The sequence below is a fragment of the Styela clava genome, chromosome 6, assembly GCF_964204865.1.
Source record: "Styela clava chromosome 6, kaStyClav1.hap1.2, whole genome shotgun sequence".
NCBI classification, from domain to species: Eukaryota; Metazoa; Chordata; class Ascidiacea; order Stolidobranchia; family Styelidae; genus Styela; species Styela clava.
The window spans coordinates 3,763,203-3,787,190 of NC_135255.1; the positions used below are offsets into that span (position 1 = coordinate 3,763,203).

Genomic DNA, 23,988 nt, shown 5'->3' on the forward strand with positions numbered 1-23,988 from the left:
TTTTTTAATTTACTGATTTAGAAATATGGATGCTAGTCTTTTACGTCAAAGAGAGGAGTTTAATAAGCGTGCGCTTGCACGACCTGTCATAGAGAAGAGAAAACATCAGAGTGAGGCAGTCAACAATGACACTTCTGCAGCCAGTGCAAAGAAAAAGCCTAAAAAATTACAACGGCCGACGTCAGATAGTAACTCGGTCAAGTCTATATCATCATATAGCAGTAGGGCAGGTATAGGAGGTTCAAAATTCGGAAACCTCGCTCAAATTGTGAACTTTATGAAATCGAGACATCAAGAAGATGATATGTTCCCACTTACGATTGATGAAATATTGGAGGAATGCAAGCTTGAAGATATTATAACGCCAGTACAGAAAAACTGGCTGATAAATGAAGCATTACCAAATAATCCGAAAATACAAGTCGTCGACAATCCGGGCCAGGAACGAAAATACGCTTTCAAACCGAAGTATAACATTCGTGATAAAAAATCACTTCTGAAATTATTGGATAGATATGATCAGCGTGGTCTAGGTGGAATTATGCGTTTCGAAGTAGAAGAAAGTTTACCAAATGCAAAGCGTTGTCTAAAGGCTTTAGGAAATAAAATCATTTATATAACGAGGCCTGATAAAAAGGAAGTTTTGTTTTACAATGATAAAAGCTGTGAGTTTCAAGTCGACGAAGAATTTCAAAAGTTGTGGAGAAGTGTTGCTATTGAATCAATGGATGAAACTAAAATTGAAGAGTACCTTAATCAACAGGGTATGTCTTCTGTACAAGACACAAGGACAAAGCTCAAGCCAGCACAGCCTCGTAAAAGGGCAAATAACAGAAAGCGCAAATTTAAAAGACATAATGATCATATTATAGCTGGTGTTTTAGAAGATTATTCTGAAAAACAGAAATGATATTTTTAATTGATCTATGTATAGGCAATGTATTCTGCAACGACTGTGCTTATTTTTAATAGCAATCGACTAAGATGCAAGCTATATGCAAATCAAATGTAATTTGCTCAAAGTCAATTCAATATAATACCTTTTGCTTGTAGGATTCTATTTGAATAATGTTCGTTTGGAAGTTTTGACAAAATTATGACTAAATTACCATTATACACACTATGAAAAACTGACTGCAGACAAGACTTGAAAACCAGTCAAACCTAATGTTTTTAATATTTTTGATTCTCACTAATCTGTTCAAAAATGTTTCTATCAAAGTTGTTTATGTACTTCATGGATGACTTTAATTACCACATAATTGAACTTTATGATTTTTTTCAGAATGTATTGATTTTTTTTTGCTCCCTAAGGACTAGGTCTGCAGCTTGTAAATTTATCTATTTGTTCTCAGCCTTCTCAAATTGTCTTTCGACTTAATTTGTTTCGACTTGTTGCGAAATGCTTTCTACCTACAAATTTGTGCACCCACCTTACTTTTTATTATCTAAGGCAGTGTTTCCCAACCTATGGGTCACGACCCACGACTGAGTCTCCTGAACATTTTTATGGGTAGCTTGTTTTTTCAACGAAAATCTAAAAGTTACCAATTTTCAATTTCTAGTGAATTTTATTGTTTGTTTTATATTTGTAATTGAAGTGTCGCTCAATAGTAATTGTATACGTGGGAAGTATCACATTGCAAAAACTTTGCAGCATTTGTTTTGTTTAAGTAGAGCTACCCCACGACCTCACTGGGGCAAACTAACGCAGCTTTCTCACTTAGTCATGTTTTTTATTAGTCATTGAATTTTGCGGCCATAAAAGTATTACATGCCAATGAGTATTTGAACATATCCTTGGGTCGCGAGATTTTAGGAAATTAATTTTTTTTAGAAAATTTGGGTTGCTTGAAAAAATGTTGGGAACCACTGATCCAATGTACCAGGTGTTGTTCTAAATTTTGCGCTCACGAACCATTCTTTGTGCATCACTGGCTACACTGATAAGAATATAATCATGCAACACCTCCTTTTTAATTCTTGAAAGAATATAGTACCACCACACTCTTGTATGTATCAATTTAGAAAATTGGCATGATATTTTTTTAATGAATTTCTCATAGTCCTATTACAATTTCAATTTTGGTATGAAGTCATCTCTTTATATATCCTAATCAGGCTTGTTCTATTCTAATAACTGTGTATTCAAGTCTTTGTTTCACCTCATTTTATACACACCTGTGGGCACCAACAAACTACATTTATGGGGTATCGACAAATTAATTTCTTTCTCAATTTAAAATACCGATAATTTAGGACTTTGTTCCTAATATCAGAATGCAAAATATGTTATGGAATTTATATTTCAATATGGAAATGTTCTTGGTTGTACTACACCAAGATTCAAGATTTGTAATTTTATTCTAATTATTCATTTTCCAATAGCTGCCAGGCTCTCTCTATTCTAATATTTGCATACATTGTGTATCCATATCTTTAATTCATTTTTTTCAAGCATTTCTGGTCAGGTATTTACATGAGTCTATTGGGAGTATGAGATGTCGTTTCCTAAATGGAGATAATCATTAGCTTACTTAGTTTAAAAGCAAATTTATGAACTTTGTTGAAAGTTGGATTTATCACCATCATGCCTGGAATGATTGCCTTCAAAAGAAGATGGGGAACGGGAAGCGACGATCTTGTGGTTCCTGGAATGTTACTATTCCTCATGCATCTTATATTGTAAGTCGATATTTACGTTTATTTTTTCGATTTACCGGTATGTGATATAGAAAAAATATCTAAAGACTTAGCAAATAGGAATAATATTTTGGTCGAAATGACGCTGACATATAAAAAAATGCTGGAAATGGGATAGATAATCCCATTTTTCCCAAATATGTATTTATTTTTATTTTTTGCTCTGAAAATACCTTGCGCAATAATCCACTGATATGTAAGGAGTTTCTATAACTGACATTGGCATTGCCTATCCAATTTATTACACCTTTGGGTGTGGGCCATGAGATGTGGGACTACCGATGCTAACACCTTAACACGGTCAAGTTTGAAACTTTGACATCTAGTAGACAATATATATAGATCAATGAAGTTACTGGAAGGCTATTGCCCTAATACCTTCTCATTTTTGGATTTTTTGGGACTCGACGTTCCACATCAAATTTTTATGTTTTGTTTTAATCCATGGGAACACATTTTATGAAATATGGGAACACTTTATTCATGCTTTATCATCTCCGTCACTGTGTGATATTTGTGTTCATATTATGTTTGAGCATTGCTCTTTTTATTATTGTAGTTATTTGAAACTAAGTTTTCTTAATTGTTTAGATTTATTGTGATAGCAGTAATCATTTCAACATCTCCAGAGCTGGATAAATATGCCTCGTATGATTTAAATGCATTGAGTACCAGTGTTATCTACAATAAGACACTCTACGACCAAGCAGCATGCGCTCATGAAATTAGAGATTACTCAATAGGATACTTGGTACTAGCTGCAGTAGCTGCTGTAAGATTGCTTTTTTGATTTTTAGAAATAATCATTATTTATAATTTATTCACTTACATTTTCACTCTGAAAAAGACACTGTATAAGCAGCCACTGAAAAGTGAAGCTATTAATTGTGGAAGGACCAAAATTGTTCTGATTAGGCATTGACTATCCTATCTATACACTCTGGTATTATTTTTTCTTCCTTCAAACATCATTATTATTACATAGTTACTAAATACATTACAAAATGCAACAACAGCAATATCGGTCATCAACAAAATTTTACAGTTTTTTTTTATACTCATTTCACCAGTTTAATCTGCATCATATTATTTTTAATTTTTATTCTGTACTCTCTCATAATGTTTTTAATAATATTATAGTGTTTTTCCCCTCTTTTCTTTGATGATTGCTATCGACAAATAGTCACTCATATGTAAAGAACTCCGGTACTAATATTGGAATGACTGGAATCTTTTCGATTTGACTTTACTTCTACCTTTTCCCTTTAATACTCTTTGGGTAGGGTGAATTTCATTTGATTTGATTCTGAGATGTCTATATAGTTAAGTTTATATAATGTGCTAAATACTTGACCTTGGATACAAAATTAGATGTGATGTACTTATATTAATTTTTATTCATAGAGTATTTTTTTTCCAGATAATAGAGATTTTGCTGACCCTTTATAGCATGCAAGGAACTATTATGAACCCTGAACCAAGAAAACCAGTGGAATACTTGATTTATATCAGAATGGGTATGACATTGTTTTATAAATTATAAGAATGTCTCTGTTCTCTAACGAATTGAGTAAAAATACTGGGAAAATCATCTAGTTATTGAGGTGATAGAACTCAATATGTTCGAGTAGAAAAATACTGCTCCAGCATCTTATGGGGTCCACAAGGGTCTACTTTGGGGCCTTAATTATTTTTAGTCTTTATTAATGACCTTGCCCATTGTTCTTCATTCTTCTCACAATTTTTAACTGATGACACCAATCTTTTTGATAGTGACAAATATCTCCCAGGTCTTCAATCAAAAGTGAACTCTCAATAGAGATTGTAAAAGTGGCAAATTGGATTAGGGCTTATAAACTAACAATAAACATATTACTTTACTAATTATTAAGGTGAAAGTGTACCTATGTCCATATTTTCTGTAAAACAATTCTAAAATACATTTAAAATTAGTTTAAATTATTTTCTTTCAATAATTGCTCGTCTTAATAAATTTGCTTTTTTAAACTTGGGGGATCTTCCTACTCTGTAAAAAACAATTTAAAATCAACATTCCACTTAACCAAATTTATTTCTATGAATCAACTATGGCTTTTGGAAATCCTCTGTTGAAAAGGACCAGTTTGTAAAATAAATATGATATTATTAAAAAACATTATTTTAGATTGTATTCGAAATGATAAATTACTTGGTTTTGGCCATTCTTTGAATGAATCTATTTAAAATTTGGAACAATAAATTGTAGATTAGTTGTAATACTTGAGTTATTATGAAAGGATGATAATCTGGGTTTAAATTGGGTTCATTTTTTTTATTATTTCAGCGTTTGGCGTCATTGAAATGGCCTATAGTATTCTTACCACTGTACAAATATCTCTTCATTGGAGAATCTGTGGTGTTCTGAGAGATTTATACAATATACAAATCGGTATGAATTTTTATTTGCTTGTTACAGATGCATTTCAAAATATATGTGATCTGTATCTACCAAATCAGTTTCCAAATAGAAGAAATTTCTTCTTAATTTGAATTCTTATTAACTGTTTTTCATCTATTAGCCTATCCTCAAGAAAAGATATATTCTGTGTTTACTAAATAATTAGTTTGAATTTAAATAACTTGATCTTATGTTCAAGGTATCTGAAATATTGCTGTAAATTTCAGTGAAGTATTGTTTGATATGCATCTGTATGGCCCCAGTCTGAGTTGAAATAGTTGTTGGAATGCTTGCGATAATTGAATTGTCATGACGTTCAAAAATATTAGTTTGAAAATATGCAATTTACTCTAAAATGAGTATTTATATATAATGATTGCATGGTTGTGACAAATCATAACATATTATTCTGTCTGGCCACAATATCAAATTCTCGTCTAGGTTTTTGGTATTTATCAGGTTTGTTACTGGAGAATTTTTAATGTTTTTCACACTCTATTCTGAACAAGGATCCAGACTAGTAAGATATAAAGCCACTGTAAGAACTGTGCTAGAAAGATAGAAATCTTTTAGGTTTGGCAGTTGGCAAAACCTACCTAACATTAAACTTTAGATGACTTTGTTGCCACAGGTCAGAATTTTAATCGATAGGAGATTAGATTAGAAGTCTTATGCATAGAAGGGTACTTACAGGGATTCAGGCCTGTATTTATTGCTGGAGCAGTGCATTGAAGCCGTGAAATTCGAAGTGGGCAATATTAGTCACCCTCTGGAGGCAAAAAGATGCATTTGACAGTGAAAATCTGCAGGAGGCGAAACGCTTTCTCAGAGTCTAAATTATATCGAAACTTGTCACGTTTATGCTTTTGTTAGTAATGTCTCCAAATTTTAAGAACTCATTGAAAATCGCCAAGCTCATCCGTCTCATTAAAAGCACCGTGTATTATAATTATTTTAATTGATTTGTAATGCATTTGTTTACAACCCTCACATTTCTTTTGTTTTGCCGAGGTACAATGATGATGTATAGAGTGCTGTAAAGGGGCAATGTCACATAAGAGAACTTTTGAGAACAAATGTCTTGAAGTTACAAATTAAGAATTCTTTTCATGTGGTGAAATTCAATTCACTTCAACAGTTTATGTACATATGACATCAAACCATGATATATCGAGAAAATTTACCGTGTTATTAACTCTGCCCATTTCAAAACATCAAATCTGGGAATTATTTTTGACTATGTGTGTGGGACTTCAGTGTACTTGCATTTAAGGATTGCTCTCTTGTTATTTTGGGAATTGGGGACCAAGTTACCTTCATATTACCCGCACTAAATATCTTGTTTTCACTAAAGACATTTTTTCAGGAATTGTGATTGTCAACATCATAGTTTTTCTCATTGTTGTTCTTGTTGGATATTGTGTGTTTGATCCCGCTGGTGGAAAATACTACAAGGTAAAGAATGCTTACAAGGAACGAATGTCAGCTTCATACATAGAACAAATGAGGTTTGTTTTATTTATTATTTTTATTTTTTTAAAAGCTTTTACCTGAATAATTCACTATTTGCAATATTTCGGAAAATATATTTCTTTCTGTTCAACAGAAAAACGAGAATATCGGTCGGAGACCGAAGACTTATCGATCGAAAGCTAGGGGATCCCCCAAAACAGCGCTCTTACTCCATAGTGACACCTTTGTCCCATCACTAATTAATTAATTACCTCCTATTTATGCGACATAATTCATCTAAAATCAATAGGCTTCTGGTACGACATATGATGAATGCACATGCAAAATCTGGAGCAGATTCAATCTCACTTTCGTGAGATATTGCGTGCATCTAACAGACAGACAGACAGACAAATACATATCAACATACTTACCAATTAAAATCGATAAGCAATGAGTGTGGATTAATATGTATTTATAAAAAATAAAATCTTTGGGACATCCAATAATAATATTTCAATATACATGAATAATATATATAATCTAGAATCTATATTTTGAAAGGAGGGTTGTATTTGATTTGTGTTTTCTTCATCTAAATGTTTCATGGAAAAACTAAATTTTGTAAATAGTCGTTTTTAAAGAATTTGGTTCTAAATATATTCCAAATTTGGCTTATCATGTCACAGTGGTATACACATTTTTTCTATGCAACACGTACCTAATTATTTAAATTTTGAATTGATAATTTATTCTGAATCCTCTACTACTTATATCACAGATGCAACATCCTTTTTCCTTACTCTATCGGATTGTTTCATATTATTCAAAATCAAAATGTACTCAAAATCTATGCAAATATGATGCCATATGTTTGATATTTGTCCAAGTTGTTGAATGGGTCTGTGTTGAATCTATTCAAATTTACCTAATTAGCTGTTTAAAGTGAAATTTTTGCATGATTGTTGTCTGATATGGTTATCGCGTTTTGAAATTTTATATGACAATTCATTATTTATATATGTATGCTTGCATTATTTCGACTTGTTCGATTCATTATACTCATATTTACAGAAATGAACTTGATAGCGTACGACGGCAGACTTGGTTGTCCCGATTAAGCAATTGTTTCTGCTGTGTATCCAATAACAGTACTAATATTAAACAGGTGTGTTCAGTTCTTGTTTTACTAAAAATATGTTTATATTGATAAATTTGCAAATTTGATATTGAAAATTCACAAAAAATTTCATTTCTTTCTGGGAAATAAAAGTTCCAACGTGCGATGCCATGATAGTCAAATCTAACGCTTTATTAACCTGTAGGCCACTGTGACCACCATGTAAAGATGAACACGATATATTTTGACGCAAAGTATTGTAATAAAAAATATATGGCATTTCATATAGTATCACATTTTTCTTCAAAATTTGAGATAAGATTAATAGCCTCAAAAGAGGAGAGCAGAGAAAATATGTAAAAACCTAGAATACCAAATATTTACTGAGAATTTAAAAAAGTGAAAAGAAAATTGATTTTTTCTCAGTAACAACAACAATCATCAAGCAAAACATTTCATTCGTCTATTTCTTGTCCACTGTTAATATTTTATCAAAGTGCTATGTGCTTGACTAATTGTTTTTCATGGTTTAGTAGATTTACTGTCATTCCACAAGTATATACAATATCACTCTTAATCAGAGAGATTCCAATCTGTTTGGAGAACCAGAATATAATAATGTAACCCCAAATGTTTATTATGGTTTCATTAAATATTTATTAGTATTGGATCTGTTGCAAAAATTCCATTCGCTTTCTGCTATTATGCCCCTCCTGACAAGCCCATGCCCACACCTGATTTAAATTCTAAATTTTTAAGCTTTTTCTAGGCATGTTATTTGCTACCTTAATGAGTTTGTACTAAAACTAAGTTTGGATGTGTGCACCGTGTACACAGTAATATAATTATTTTAATGATCAAAATTGGTGGAATATATTCTTTTTGAATATCTGAAATAGAATAGATTTCTGTAAAGATGGTTTGGTATTGATGGTTTCTTATGAAATTATAAATATTTTTGCAAAATTACCGGTAGCCATTTTTGATTCAAATTTTTTTTGGAGTTATTCCATTTAATGTCAAATTCTGCAAATACTTGAATACCAGCCATCTAACAGAAACTCTGGTTTTATCGGATGTATCATGATTCAATCTACATGTTCAAGAATCAAGATATCTTTATCTGGTAAGCAAATCATGTGGACTTCTTCCTGTCAGCGTGTTATCATTTTGTGGCCATTACAGCTTGATAACAGTTGTTCGTGGCATTCAGATACAAGTTTTACTACTTGTTTATTCCGTAGTAATTCAAATGTCAGAATGCCACAACCCAAGGGAATTATAATATGCTGTTGTTCGGATGACATGGATTCTATTGTTATACATGGCACTGTTCAATTTTTTCCATAAGGAACTCCTCTTTTTTACTTAACATAGGTGAAGCTACGCTTGATAACCCTCTATATTCTTCATTTATTTTGCATTGGATGGTTCCAAATACACAATCAATAACGTGTATATATATATATGGATGATAATTCTTGATACAGCAGTCAACAAGTTCATTTTATAAACATCCTATAACAAGTAATCTATATTTTCAGGTTGCTTTAGATGAGGTATCCATGCTATTACACAACTTTTTCAAAGAACATGACTTGGTTATGTCTGATATAATAGCCGGTCTCACTCTACTTCGTCACAAACAACAATGCATTGAAAATGATACAACAGTAACTGTGAGTGAATGGGTTATATCCTAAAAACATGCATCACGATATAGATGTGTAGACATATATAGAAATATATATTTTGTAATGATAAACAGCAAAATTAAAGAATTTTCTACTCATTTTCCTAGGTTACGTTCATTTCTCGATTTCCATCAGTATTATTTTATAGGATTTTCTTGTATATTCTTTGCTTCGCATAATGTTTACGCTATCATTTAGATTCAAATCAGTTCATTTTCGCTTCAATCTGTAGCACTGTTTATATTGTCTTTTTTTTTTTATCTTTTTCTATAAAATCAGACTGATAAATTTATTTATAAATTTATATTAGCATATTATGCCTATTGAATTATTAATGCATTTGTTATGAGTGTCAAAAATATTCAAATCGATAAATTGAAAAATCTATAGTATTTGGCAAAAAAATACATTTTTCAAATAGATTTAATAAGATAATAAAAGCTGTTTATCAGTAAAAATTCCTGTTTGCATTTAAATTCATGATTCCAGCTTCTCCGTTCTTCAAATTTTAAGTTAGTTATTATGCACAATGTAGCTTTATTTTCTTTTCTCCACTTCCCAAAAGCCTTACTTTTTCATTAGACATAGCTAGCTTTTGCTATAATAGTCGGTGAGTTTTCTTTAGCAGGCAAATATTTTTTAGTTATTTCAACTTTTAGTTCAGTTGTATTGGTCTTGGAAGCTATCTTGGAATAATTTTCCATACAAAACATACTGTAAGCTCTATTAATTCTTATGAAGCATTGGTTTGAACATAGAAAATTATAGTAGAAATGACTAATTTTTAAATGAAAATATATATTTCTGCTTTTATCTTCATTTTGATTTATTCTCTGTCAGTTTCACATTGTTTATGTCCGTGCTGTGAAATTTGGCTCCCATTTCCATTCCGTATTTCGTCTTATGTTTCAAAACATTATTTGTATATTAATAATGAGTGTGATTAAGTTTGAATTGATTTCATTCAGATTTTCATTCAATTTCTCATCTTTTTATTTTTTCATTGCTTGCTTCACTCCAGGTGATTGTTGCATTTTGCTTGCTTTCCACTAACCTTACTGCTTTGGTTTATCACTTCACAGGAATGTTGGTGTCGCGAACAAGTTATGAGCAACGTAATTATTTTTATTTATTTTCTGATTTTCTTTGGTTTTGATTTGATCATTTTCACCTGTGGTGTGACTGTTTGAATGAAATTAGCATCATGAATATTCAATTTTTTCATTGATTAGAGTAATCCTATCCCAATTTGAATGCTAATCATAGTTCAGTGAATAATTTGTAATTTGGGTAGCTTTTCACATTAGTAACTTCACCTTCAAGAATGAATATATATTATTTATTTATATGAATGAATAATGAAATCTGAATTCTTTTATAATCCATGTATATACGCTAAAGACCAGCTCAAAAATGTTTGGTCATGTCATGACCATGTTTAGGTAAAATATGTCCGAAGTAAACCATCAAATTAAAACTTTGGAATAATAAAATTCAATCTTAGTAAGGTGATATGTAGACATATGAGTAATATTATTTAGATAAGTCACAAGGGTTCGATGTCTTCATCACTTCACGTTTCTTGCTTGAGATTATTTAGTAACACTTTATGATTAGGTCATGTGCGTCAAAAAACAAATCAATATTGAAATAGATTGCAATAGATCACCAAGATAATTTAGGAAAATCCAACTTGGAAACAAATTTTTTGTGTCACAAACTAGCAATAGCAAATAAATGAACATTAGAGAAAAATCGTTAGATCGCGGCAAAACGAATCGAACTATCATCGCACAATTAGACTACTGCAACTATCGAAATAAATTTCACTTCCATAGGACTTGAAGCCAACAATATATTTACGTCAATATTTCATTTTCATCAAGCATCTTACCTCCATCCTGTCTATGTTGACCAATTTGGAATTATAGATTACTGAAGTTCAAAAAAGTTTTGAATAAATGATTATTTCAGTCAGGATATTTCCTGGTTTGAATTAAGTGCATGCTGTAGCTAGTTATCGAGATATGGCATTACTTGCTGATTTTATGCGATTCAATTTAGAATATTACTAATAGCACCAATAGAATCAAATTCAAATGTTCAAACCATATTAAAAGCCTAGTGTGATGCTTGAGGATACTTACAAACGTCCTTTTTAAATTCTTTCTGCATGGTGAATACCCAAAAGTTACCAACACTTGATTTGTGATTATTTGCACTATTACGGTAGTTGCATCCATGGTATGTCTAGATGAAACTAGCTAGCTAGTAACTCTAACTTGTGGTGATTGTTTGCATATAACACCATTATAACAATTGTGAAAAATTTAGATAGATTCAACTAAAATCCAAGCGATTCATATCAATAGAATATTAGGGCGTTCAATATTTCAAAAAACATTATTCACAAATTCTTTCGAACTAAATTTTAAGTATACCCATTTAGTGCTTGAATAATTTTAAGTGAACAAGGAAGTAATTTTCCAACCTATTCATCATGTTATATTCTATTGATTCATAGTTACCGTAGTTGTCTTTTCATCTCTGCATGTAAATTGTGATTCACGATTTCTATTTGACTCAAATCTGATTGACATAATTGATATTGCCTGGTGTAGTTGCAGGCATTTCCTAGCTTATTTATATATATAAATACATAAAATACCCATTTGATTCTAAAGTTCAAAAGTCTTGATACAAATATACCACTCCACAATATGATCAACTAAACTAAAGCACAGACTTGAACATTATATTTAGTTCCTGTGATTTGAGAATTGCTAATAGATTTACTTTAATCCTTGTAAATTATAAATATTCATTTTTGAAATTTTGTCATGTAACTTTGCACAGATATTTCAATATTGTCGTCGTATATTCTAAAAAAATTAAAAATATGGACTATCCCAAGTTCTATGGACATCACTATTCACCAGTGATTGGCCATTCTAAAGATTCATAAATCAGTTGGAAATATTACCTTTTTTATAAATTCTTCATTTCTCTGTTTATACTTCAAATTATTATTTTGTAATAACGGTACTCATAAATCCCACTTTATGTGTTATTTTCTTTATTATTATCTGCCTTTTCCTTATTCTTACTGTGTCATTTACTTTGTAACTTGCCGAATTAACATAACAAGTCTACTTTAGGATGAAAATGATGTGGAGGAATTCATGTGTGGAAGAGCAATTACACCAGATACTAATTTTGTGGATCTCAGTAATACGGTGGGTAAACGTGGTTATTATTACCAGTTATTTGCCTCGAAGGAAAAGTTAGTTTATGATTGGATTGTCAAGTTTATTCCAAGGTGAAGAAACATGGTAAAATGGCTTAATTAAACATGTATATGATTAACCACAGCTTGTCATCCGATTAACATATGTCAGATATGGAAATAGTCATCAGTTATTCGATTCAGATGCCTGCACTTGATGGTGGAGAAATTTGTCTACCTCGCAATTTAGGGCAATCCCACAATGATGACAGGTCAAACAATCATCATGCACACTATTAATCGTTGCAGGTCTTGATTCTGCGAACATGTGATAATGGGTCTTATATCCAAAATTTAGATATTGGAAATCATACATTAATAACCTAATGGTTTATGCGTTTGGATTTCATTTTGGACGTTTGAAGCCCAACCATTAGTCGACCTCATTGTTTATCCGACCCTGCCTTCCATCCCGAGGTGTATAAAATGGGATGTCAAATACCTGGGTTAAGCCTGTTTTGTATCTCAGTATGTTATATGCTTATGAGAACAACTGCAAAGCAGAATCCCAGAATAAAAACCATTTGATTTTGGACTCCCTAAGAAGAAGTGATTGTAAAGTATTGGATTTTGCAATGATACTTGTGACAAAATATTTTGTTCGTGCAAATATTTGCTGTACATGGATGTCAAAACTTAAGTGGAATATTCAATTTTATTCATCTTTTATCATATTTGGTATATTGAGCACTTGGTATTAGTTTTCCCATCATTACTAACATCTTACAACAGTAAGTAATAGAAAAATGATTCTATGAAATTACTAATAGTTTTTAAATATGCATGCTAATTGAAAATCAATTACCGGTATAAATTTATTCAGGTGACTAAACAAGAATGTGAGGACCTGGCGTATTATTGTGTTTATGGTCTAGCTGCATATGGACCTCTCTTCTATTGGGTGGAGAACACTGGAACTGGACTATGTGGTGTCCTTCAGGAATGTCTGTAAGTCAAGTATGGTACTTCTCATAATAATACATGATGAAGTATTAGTTTTAGGATTCAGCGCATGGGTGACTTCATACTGCTATCTCATTAATGTTTTCTATTATCCTGCTGTTTTCCCAATCAATGGTGTGATTTTGCTGATATCAGGTTAGGATTTTTTAATATTTGGATATGACTGTAGGAAATGATTACTTTTGTATATAAGAAGATATTTTATAACTGAAAGAGGAAAAATTAATTATACAAACCAAATGACATAAACTCACCTTAAGAGTAGAAACAAGTGAAATGCACCGGCCGCAGACGAATTTTGCCCTGAGTTTTCTCAGTTTTTAGTAAGTTTCTTAGTGGCATTTCTGCTTAATCTATCTTTGAACTTGGAAATTTAAGTATAAAAATTTATATTTCAGAAACGTCTTGTTGGGAAATTGTTATATAGTTTTGTATGTATAATCTTTTTACATGTTATTGTCTTTGTATTTAAACACTGAAATTCTCAATTATCAAGAAGTATGTTTCAAGTCCCATGTTTTGAATTCTTAAGATTTTTTCACTCTAAGGCCCATAAGATAACCAGTATTTTTTAGGTGTAGTGAGAATCCAACCTGTACATCACGATGTTGTATTGGGACAGAAGTGGCAAGACGAAGAAAAACACTCATCAAGGGTGATTCCGGTTGTGGATGGGCAATTGCTGGAATCAAGAAATCACTTACTGATCATGGTGTCAACACAGAAGTAGTTTATGTATCATTTGAAAATGATGTAAGATATTTGTATTAGTTGATTTTTTCTATTATGATTTTTATTATTGAAGTTATGATTTGATTGCTTAGTTAACTTCAAATCAAGCTTTTTATAAAAAAAATCATTGCCAACTGTCATTGCCAAAAGAATTTGAGTGAATTATCTTGAAGAAAAAAATCTTAAAGAAATTTGTCACTGGGTATACCACTGCAGGACTCGATATCGTTTATATCGATACATCAAATTATGATTGTGATAGATGCCTATGGTGCATTATATCTGTGAGGGTGACAGTGATCTGCATGTGTATGGTTGTAAAATGGTGCAGATTTTGGATAATATTTAAGCGAAAGTCATAGCAGTTTGATATCATTAATGTCATTAATGTATTATTAATGTCGCTGATGCATTTCTATTTATTCTATCTCTCTCCAAAGCTTAAAAATCATTATATACAATCTAGTACAGAAATCCCCAAAGTGGACGGTTTGCTAAGTGAGCTGTGAAAATCAACCGAATTGTGTTACTGTTAAACATATCTAAGAAAAGAATGAATATTTTACATATTGTATTTATTATAAATGTTTTTACTCATGAATGTTGTTTCTTATTTTAAATGCTGTGTATACATGCCGCACAAACAAAAAGTTTGGGAACCACTGACATTTTATATGAAATCTATGTAACGCATGTTTTGACCACATTTAGTGAAAACTTGTGTCAAAATGAGAAAAACTGTATTTGTAAAATAAAATTGTGATTTCAAAATTGATATTCAAAGAAATTACCTAATCAGCAAATAATCGTATGGAATTGTTCAAATGCAGATTTTTGGACATTTTATCTCTGTTGCTGCGCTCTTTACTCTGATTGATTCTGCTGTACATGAAATGGCATCTTCTATGACTCTTTATTTGCAATTTTTTTCAGGTATCAAAACAACCATTCTTTCTATCTGTTGATCATGAAAAACGATCAGTGGTTGTTACAGTGAGGGGAACACTAGCAGAAGCGGATGCCCTCACTGATCTCGTTGCTTCTTCTGAATATCTTGATACAGAGGAAAATGATGGAACTTGGAGAGCACACAAGGTAAGTGAAAGGATATTACTTTGAAAGTTACATTGTTTTTGTCTAAAGAATTATTAAATTATTAAATTAAATTATTATTAAATTATTAAATTATTTATTATAAAAAATTGTATTGCAAGAAATAGCACAATTGATAAAGTAGCCTACTATGAAAGTACTGTATTTTGCACGGAATTGCATGTTTTTCAATGATATTGTGATTCATGCCAAAATTACATATCACCTTCTGTTATCAGGATTTTAGCATATAGATTTGTATATATCCATCAAAATTGGAAGTGTACATATAGTTAGTCCATACATATAGTCGAACTCTTTGTGGTTTATGGCTAATGAACACTGACAATGAGAAATTCTGAATATTTGATACCGACATTTGATTTCTTCATCTGTTCCTGTGAACATTCTTATAGCTCTGGCAACCCAACTTAGTATGGATTGTTCACTAAAGTATTTGTGAATTCTCAATATTATTATCTAAAAAAAATCACATGATTTTCGCGAATATTGTTTATTTTTCCTATTACTCTTGTTAGCTGTTATATAGAGTAATTGCCATATTTCTCCACTTATAATACTCACTTTCATAGTCAAATTTCATTTCCAAAATTGGGTGTCTGTATTATGCATTGGTGTAAGAAATATATCCAAAAATATCAATCAATATTTTATGCATAGCTGTCTAATACTTTCACATATATCAGTCTTATTAATATCAATTTTATATCAAACAACTGTGAGAACCAAATCATGTTCATTTCAATATAAGCATACCCATTGAACCCAGCAATAAAAAGATACCAATCCTTCTGAACAACTCATTAACTATGTGGTGATGGATGAAATGTAAAAAGAATTGTAAACAACAGTAATTGAGAAGCTATCAATTTTTCTGATCAGCGTTTACAGCCATGTAATTTCAAATTTTATATATGTAATTTATTGTTCTATTTGATACAATGTACTTTTAGTTCTCATTCTAAATTTTATTACTTCAACTTCATTACTACCACTCACGTATATCCAGTCAATAATGATATATTCTTAATCTTATATTGAAAGCTCTTGGAAATCGTTGAACCAATTATTTCCAACCATCTAATATCTCTTATCCAGGGCATGGTGGATGGTGCTGAATATATTAAGAAGAAACTTTTGCAAGAAGAAATGGTTTTGTCTCTCGGTTTTGGTCATTGTATTTCCAAGGGGACGAAAGACTATAATTTAGTTTTAGTGGGTAAGTTGTCAATTTATGGTTATGTACTCTTGGGGTGAAAAGTTTGTTCTATGGACTGCAATCTTTTCATTCTTCAAACAGTCAAGATCTTGATTGTTTTAGCTTCAAAATAATAAAAGAATGGTGATACAGGGTGAGAAATTCACTAATAGATGGTACCTATCATTAACACTATGTATTGTTCTATTTACCTATCTTATTTTCACAACTTTGAAATTATGACAAGTACACATATTTCTAGTAATTTCATATATCATTATGTGATATTGCTGTTATATTAGATCGCATGATTTCTTAAATGATATTTTTCAGGTCATTCACTTGGTGCCGGTATTGCCAGTATTCTTGCCATTCTACTGCATCCTATTTATCGAAATTTAAAATGTTATGCATTTTCACCTCCGGGTGGATTATTGAGGTAGGTTAATCTTCTGAATTAAGATAGTTTTACTAAAAAAATTTCATCATTGAAGTTGGAAAATCGTTTTTCTTTGCATCTAATTGACCAATTGATTTCAAATTTTCAATACGGATGGGAAGTCTCAGGGAATACTATTTTATTTTGATTTTGAATTTTTCCTATAGTCCTATGCGGCTCAACATTTCACCATAAAATTTGATGTTCGATTATTCTCTGACACATTTTCATATGAAATTCGACACCATTCTAGTAACATTAGCCTGAAATTTTGCTATCATTGGCTGTATTACTGTATTTGCTTTTCGTGTCCATATATTTACGGATTGCTCTGTTTTTTAAATCATGGTGATGTTTTATGGAAATTCTATGTATGCCTTCATATCATTAATTTTCATCTATTTTAGCCATTCTGCTGTGATGGCATCTAAAGATTATATTCATACTTTAATATTTGGTAAAGACATTGTACCAAGAGCTGGATTATCACAATTAGAAAGTTTAAGAAATGAAGTTCTTGACTTATTGAAGCATACTAAGACGCCAAAAGTGAGTATCTGTGTACAATTATCTCGCCAAACATAAGATCAGACACCCAAAATTGTACTGAGCTTCCTGATTGAAATAAAATAAATGAACCAACAGAGCCACAGAAGTTGACACATTGTGTTGAGCGCAAAGAAAACTTTCGCTACTGCAGAACCGTCCTGTGGGGACTAATTTTGTGCTAGAGTATTGCTGGACACCTTGTTGTTGAAGGGTATTTTACTTAGCTGCTGGACGATTACGGCTTCCTCCACCATCAAGTCCATGCATCTGAAGCAAAAAAACTAGCTAACTAATCTCATACCCAACGTTTGGAATGGCCACTGGACACGTGGCTGTGGTTCGACATGTGATTAAGCTAGCTCTTCACCTTTCCCTGAGATAAATATGAAGATTTTGTCAAATCTGTTGTCATCAAATGACTTAACTTGCTTATCTGGTTTTATTTTTTCCTCCCATTTATTCTCGATCATTCACTACTCAAGTTCCCGCTTGTCAATGAAAGTCGGTTATATTCTTAACATGTCCATAATTGTCTGCAGCGTTCATTTAGTAAATTTTCTTTCGATCCATACTATTCAGGCCTTTGCAATATTGTCATTACAATGCTCACCTGTATCTTTGCCCAGATAAGAGTCTCTTCTATTTCTGAGCCTGCTATGGGTGATTTCTTTTATAAAAAAAAATCAAGTAAAAATCAAGTTTTTTATTTTAATTTCAGTACCAAATTATACTTGGGAACTTGTGCAATTCTATTGAACACCGCCATGGTTTGCTGCGCTCGGAAAGATTGAATTCACGAGCTGTAAGATTAGGTGCCAGGCCTACAAATTCTGTGAGTGCAAATACTACGGCAACAGAAATGGTCTCAACAGCAACTGAAGAACTTTTTCCACCAGGAAGAATTTTTCATCTTGTGTATTCCAATGACTGTATATCGGAACAGAAGTATGGTGATTTTTGGTTGCATATCTAATATAGATATTTTTATTTATTTAGTAACTGTGAATTCTGACAAACTAAATAGTCAAATACATCTTCAACTTTTTTTTACTACATTGCTTATCAGAGCCATTGGCCTAGCGCAGCGTTTCCCAATCGGTTAGGAATGCTTTTGGGAAGATGTTTGCCACCATCCTGCCACCATGTCGACCACCTGCCCAGGGTGTGATAAATTGTGTAGGCAATGCTGAAATAGAAAGATTCTGGATCTTATTAAAAATATATCTCCTTTACATGTTGTTAGGAATAAAGGTGTGAACATCCCCTTTTAAATAAAACAGTGTGGCTTGATTTCTACATGAATTCTGTGGCAGGAATTGCATCTTTCACTTTTTTCTTTCAAATTTTTGCCACTAAATTCTCCCTCAATGAGTAGGCTAACAAGGGGGATTTTCAAGAAACTTTTTCAAATAAAGATGAACTAGATTCCATAAGTCTCTAACCATGTAGCGTCCCTATGCCTATTAAAATCGGATTTTCATTTTATTGTAGAAAGTTCAAGACTTATATAATATGTCTAACAATTTCGTCTCATCAAACCGGCCCACCTTGGATATAGGATTAGTTAGAAGGTTGAGACTGCTGCAATTTATAGGGATGTTATAAGATGGAAACTGCCACTACTCAGTGCTTATTCAAACTACCCAATGAATGGCTACAATAGTTTGACAATTCTGTCATACATGACCCTACACAGAGGTGAGGTAGAGAGCAAATTCTTTATAAAGTTGTTCTTATTTTACATCAACAGTTCCAAGAAGAAGAAAAAGTATTACATGATATATGGTGACAACGTGAATGACTTCAATCAAGTTATAGTATCACATCAGATGATTTCTCATCATTTGCCACAAGAAGTTTTAAGATGTGTCAGAAAGGTGATTATAATCGTGTTATGGCGATTGAAAAATTTCAGGATTAGCTCAAATTTTCAGGTCAAGGCTTGATGGTCTGAGGTTGCTGAATTTCTTTTTCCCTAATGACTGGGGATTTTAAAACAAACAATGCATTTTGAAATTGCTCATTATAGCAAACCAGTATAGCGAAATTACTTGTTCATAAAACAGCACCAAACTCAAAACTTTGACTTCGCCTAAAATCATAACAGTATCTTTGTTAAACAGCTTTTGGCATGCCCTTTATTCTAAGCACGTATTTATAGTCATGACTGACTGCTTACTTGGCGTAATTAAATTTAAAGTTAACGGTGTGATTAAGCATTTCAAAATTTTGAATATTCAATACTAATTAGTTATGCAAGTCTAATGCTTGATATATATTTTTTTCAGGCCATACACAATTTTCCTACCGATCGTATCAACAGATCATATGCACAATCAGCAACTCTTCCATATACTGAAAATAAAAGTAATTCTATGCAAAGCAATAAAGACAAAAACAGGAACAAGGTAGCGAAATATCTGTTGAATCATAAATGACTAAAAGCAGCCTTTACTAGGCTTCCACTCTATTCTACAATGCTATATATGTACTAATGTAGTTGCAAGCAATGGTGTAGGATTCAGGGAGGGTTCACATGCCTTGGATGGTTGTGATAATCAGCTGACCTGTTCTGTTTTTTTTTTGGTTGTGAGCGTTTGACTACAGCAGCAAATGGGTAACATACCACGTAGTTGAAAACTATCATTGTATTTGGCGTTTCAAAAGTTATGTATGAAATTTATATAAAGCGAATCATGGTAATGAAACATATGTAGTTAGTAGTTACATACATTAGTCAATATGACGTACAATTATGGTTCTAGAAGTTCGGCATTGTTTATGAAACGAAGGAACCTGTTACTGAAATTTTGTATTTTGTTTGTTTTTGTTAGTAGTACGGATAACCTAATGAATACTAGAACCACTATCAGTAATAGGTTGCTCCAGATAACTGTATTTTCAGGTCCTAGAGTTTTTACCACTCATAAAACTGATATATATTCTTTAATTTGCAGAGTTCATTTTTCTTTTGCCCCATTCACCTATTCTTCAATCTGTAATATTATACTTATAGACCATCCCCGTAGTAGAGCAACCTCACACATCCTTGATAATAGAATCTCCTGTACAAACTCATCACCATCATGATGAGGAAGTTGATGGACATCATGATTCAGATGTGTCGGAAGACTCAGATCATCCGTTTCTGAATACAAATCAAAATAAGTATGATTTGTATACCGTACATTGTAATCAGAAATTCTACAAATTATAAATTTAACTTTGAATTTGATGGATTTCAAAGCAGGTATTTAACCCATGTTTTTCTGTGCAGACAAATCTTCCAGTTTTGTATGATTTATTCAGTTCTCTTCATCCTTCTTTTATGATATCACGAAAACAATTTTATAACACAAATGTTATATGCATTTGCTTTGGAGCTGTATACAGCTATTTATTGTACTGGATAAACACCTTTTCCAAACTTCTTGTTCGTACGACGCCATATTATAAGGGAAAAAACTCTTGGCGCACTTGCACGAAAAAAAAATTGCTGCCTTCGAATAAAACAAATTTCCGTGTTTGTAACATAACACTATGTAACAGAAAGTAAACAACATTTAAAGGTGAAATAGATTTATTGATTCATATACGCAGCATTCAAAACAAAAAACAATAAAACATTTATGATAAATACAATATGTAAAATATTCAATCATATATTGGTTATGTTTAACACAATTCTGTCAATTTTGGAGAAGCACCTAGCAAATCGCTCTCTTTGGGGACTGCTGACATAGATTATTTGGGCATATGAGCAACTAATTATGAAAAGTTTTAGCATTGGACTTGACTATGTTCTTCCTAGATTTGTTCCAAGTGAAAGCATGGAAAACATAAAAAAAAATACCCATATAAAATTTTATTCTAGTGTCAACATAACTGATGAGATTCGGGGTACTCCATTATCCACGTCTTCATCTGCTTCCTCTATGTCTCATGATGCAACAGCACCACTTGCCAGACCTGAATCTTTTACTTTGTCTTTACCAGGACACTATGGTATGTTTGTTGTGAAGATTTAAAACCATAATGCATGGTAAACAGCGTCTCTTCGTACTCATGAAATCACCATTCTTGTAAAATCACACAACATTTTAACTATTTCTCAAAAAAATTATGTAGGATGAAATACCTGTAGACAAGGGTTTCAATCAGAGATGTTAAATTGGGGTCGGAGTTCAGCATGTTTTCTCTGTAATCAATAATTTTTCTAGCCAATCTTAAGTCCATGAAAGAAGGCCGTCATAGACTCATATACCATAGTTTTCGTTATCGAAATTTGATTTTTTCGGATTATGTAGCTGGAGTTTAGATCAAAGTTTTTTCATGCGTCTTGAGTCGATTGTGAGTTTTTTCAGACTCTACAGCCCTGGTTTCAACAAATGAAAAAAGCGAGTTTTCACAGATAGTTTTTAGTGAAAAATTTTCATGCATATTTGTCTGATTGCCATCACAATAAAACTTGAATGAGCGACTAATTATAATGCATAACAAAATGTTTTTCCATTCCTCAGAATAAAACCTCAGTTGCGTAAACATTGAATGGGAATATGCCTAATATTGATTGGTAGCCAATTGGCCATGTATAAATATGACATTATGAGTCAATGTGCATTTTTCATCTTGTCTAGATAATTTCTTTTTTAATCCTTGATTGGTTTCTTATTTCTAGCACGAAGTCCAGTATCGAAGAAAACGTTTGGACTGTCATTCCGAAGTCCTGAAAATGTGAAAGTAAGTAATATAATATGATATTAGTTATTGTTGTATTTTTCTTGCATTGCAAAAATGTGCATGATCAACATATATTTGTATTTATGTAAATCATAAATAAAATGTGCTGAATGTTTGTTAATATTTTTTGATTATCTAACGCAGTAGGAGATGATATTTTGATGATTTTGGGTGTTTTGGTATGTATATATGTGAAATAGAAACCAATGGATGTTCCCCCGATCCTTGACCCTATAAACTTTTTTCTATACTGCTTCGTTGTGGAATTTGTTCCGTGAGTTGGCGCTTGCAAATTGGTTCACATCTTCAAAATCATGATTTTTGCCCCAGAATGTTCAAGCTGCTGTCAAAAAAAGAACTAATTTTAAAAGTTTGGTCTATCGCACCCATTTTTCATAGTCTTTCCATTTATCTCAGCCGAGCTAAAACACTTCTGAGGACAAATGAGAGCTGAGATAACTGGTTTATATTTGCTGATTCATTTGTTAACATAACTAACAAATAACACTAACACTCGACACTACGAACAAGAGTCGAAAGTTCAAAGTTGTTCCTGAAAATCTGTCTGAGTGAAAGCGGTGTCTGAAAGAATGCTAATGACCTAATGTCAATGTCACAGAAATAAACAAGGAAGCCGATGCTCGGGGGAACTGTTTTCTTGTCGGTCGACTCTTTATAATGTTGTAATATCAAGCTTTGCAACCTAACCAATTAAACACTTGATGTTGCAGGCTGATGTTGTACCAAATGCATGTAATGAAACTACTGACAAAGATAGGTTGTTGACTCCAATACCACAAGCTTCATCAACTCCTTCCACTTCCACAAAACGTACAACGACAGACACAGCCACATCATCGCCATTCAATGGTAATGTGCTTAACATATTAAGTCGGTGTAATTTTTCATGTACTAAAATTGAGTACTGTATTTTATACCACAACTTCCCACTGCCGATTTGGTGGTTTGGATTTGAAGTTTACTCTAAACTCCGGTTCATTTAAACACAAACAGACTCCTTGTTGACATAAAGTATGACTCTGAGCGCGACTCTAGCTTCTGACTTCATGTTGGAGGAATTTTTGATTTGGAAAAACTTGTCCTATTATTTTTTATCTGTCGAGCGTTCTTGGTTCACTTAATGCTTTTTTCAGTTCCCTCATAAGTTTCGAATTCAATTATCCTCGTTCTTCTGCGGACTAGAATTTTTAAAAATTTTGTCTGTCTCAAATTTTGTGAATCTCAAATTTAGAAACATGCAAAACTCAGACTCTTTTAAATTTACAGAAAACTAGCGCAGATTTCACATAAATAGCTGTGTGATAAGTCGCATAAGTTGGTTTGAAATTTACCAACATTCGTCTTTTTTCTTTGGAAATTTGTAGCTGAAGGTTTTCAGATTGAAGAGCAAGATGACAGTAACATATCCTGTGATGACGTGAGTGTTGATGTACATGGAACTAATGCAGTCAGTTAAATTCTGGTAAGTTAGGTTTAACAATTTGAAGATAATATTCAAAGCATTTCAGGGTATTGAAAATTTTTGAAAAGAGTGAAGGATC

At 32.1% G+C, this 23,988-nt stretch overlaps 2 protein-coding genes across 4 annotated transcripts in view; both read left to right on the top strand.

Moving 5' to 3' along the window:
• LOC120331643 (general transcription factor IIE subunit 2-like) lies at positions 1 to 2,458 on the top strand. The gene has a single exon (XM_039398761.2). It carries the CDS (start codon positions 26 to 28, stop codon positions 908 to 910), a length of 885 nt encoding a protein of 294 aa, XP_039254695.2. The 5' UTR covers positions 1 to 25; the 3' UTR covers positions 911 to 2,458.
• Positions 2,455 to 23,988, top strand: part of LOC120331642 (diacylglycerol lipase-alpha-like) — a 25,707-nt gene continuing 4,173 nt past the window's right edge. The window contains exons 1-23 of one of the 3 annotated variants that reach the window (XM_039398757.2): positions 2,455 to 2,685; positions 3,295 to 3,475; positions 4,124 to 4,220; positions 5,027 to 5,131; positions 6,495 to 6,648; positions 7,667 to 7,760; positions 9,257 to 9,391; positions 10,489 to 10,521; positions 12,565 to 12,642; positions 13,516 to 13,640; positions 14,231 to 14,408; positions 15,321 to 15,482; positions 16,599 to 16,719; positions 17,032 to 17,137; positions 17,545 to 17,686; positions 18,405 to 18,631; positions 19,437 to 19,563; positions 19,975 to 20,094; positions 20,703 to 20,854; positions 21,561 to 21,691; positions 22,365 to 22,426; positions 23,158 to 23,296; positions 23,812 to 23,909. In XM_039398757.2, the coding sequence (XP_039254691.2) occupies positions 2,591 to 2,685; positions 3,295 to 3,475; positions 4,124 to 4,220; positions 5,027 to 5,131; positions 6,495 to 6,648; positions 7,667 to 7,760; positions 9,257 to 9,391; positions 10,489 to 10,521; positions 12,565 to 12,642; positions 13,516 to 13,640; positions 14,231 to 14,408; positions 15,321 to 15,482; positions 16,599 to 16,719; positions 17,032 to 17,137; positions 17,545 to 17,686; positions 18,405 to 18,631; positions 19,437 to 19,563; positions 19,975 to 20,094; positions 20,703 to 20,854; positions 21,561 to 21,691; positions 22,365 to 22,426; positions 23,158 to 23,296; positions 23,812 to 23,903 (2,856 nt within the window). In that variant the 5' untranslated portion in view covers positions 2,455 to 2,590 and the 3' untranslated portion in view covers positions 23,904 to 23,909. The remainder of the gene's footprint in view (positions 2,686 to 3,294; positions 3,476 to 4,123; positions 4,221 to 5,026; positions 5,132 to 6,494; positions 6,649 to 7,666; positions 7,761 to 9,256; positions 9,392 to 10,488; positions 10,522 to 12,564; positions 12,643 to 13,515; positions 13,641 to 14,230; positions 14,409 to 15,320; positions 15,483 to 16,598; positions 16,720 to 17,031; positions 17,138 to 17,544; positions 17,687 to 18,404; positions 18,632 to 19,436; positions 19,564 to 19,974; positions 20,095 to 20,702; positions 20,855 to 21,560; positions 21,692 to 22,364; positions 22,427 to 23,157; positions 23,297 to 23,811; positions 23,910 to 23,988) is intronic. The other 2 variants (XM_039398758.2, XM_039398759.2) reach the window with 2 other exon arrangements.

Bases quoted from the DNA above. Each gene is read 5' to 3' on its own strand.
- LOC120331643 (XM_039398761.2), top strand. From the start codon at position 26: ATGGATGCTAGTCTTTTACGTCAAAGAGAGGAGTTTAATAAGCGTGCG.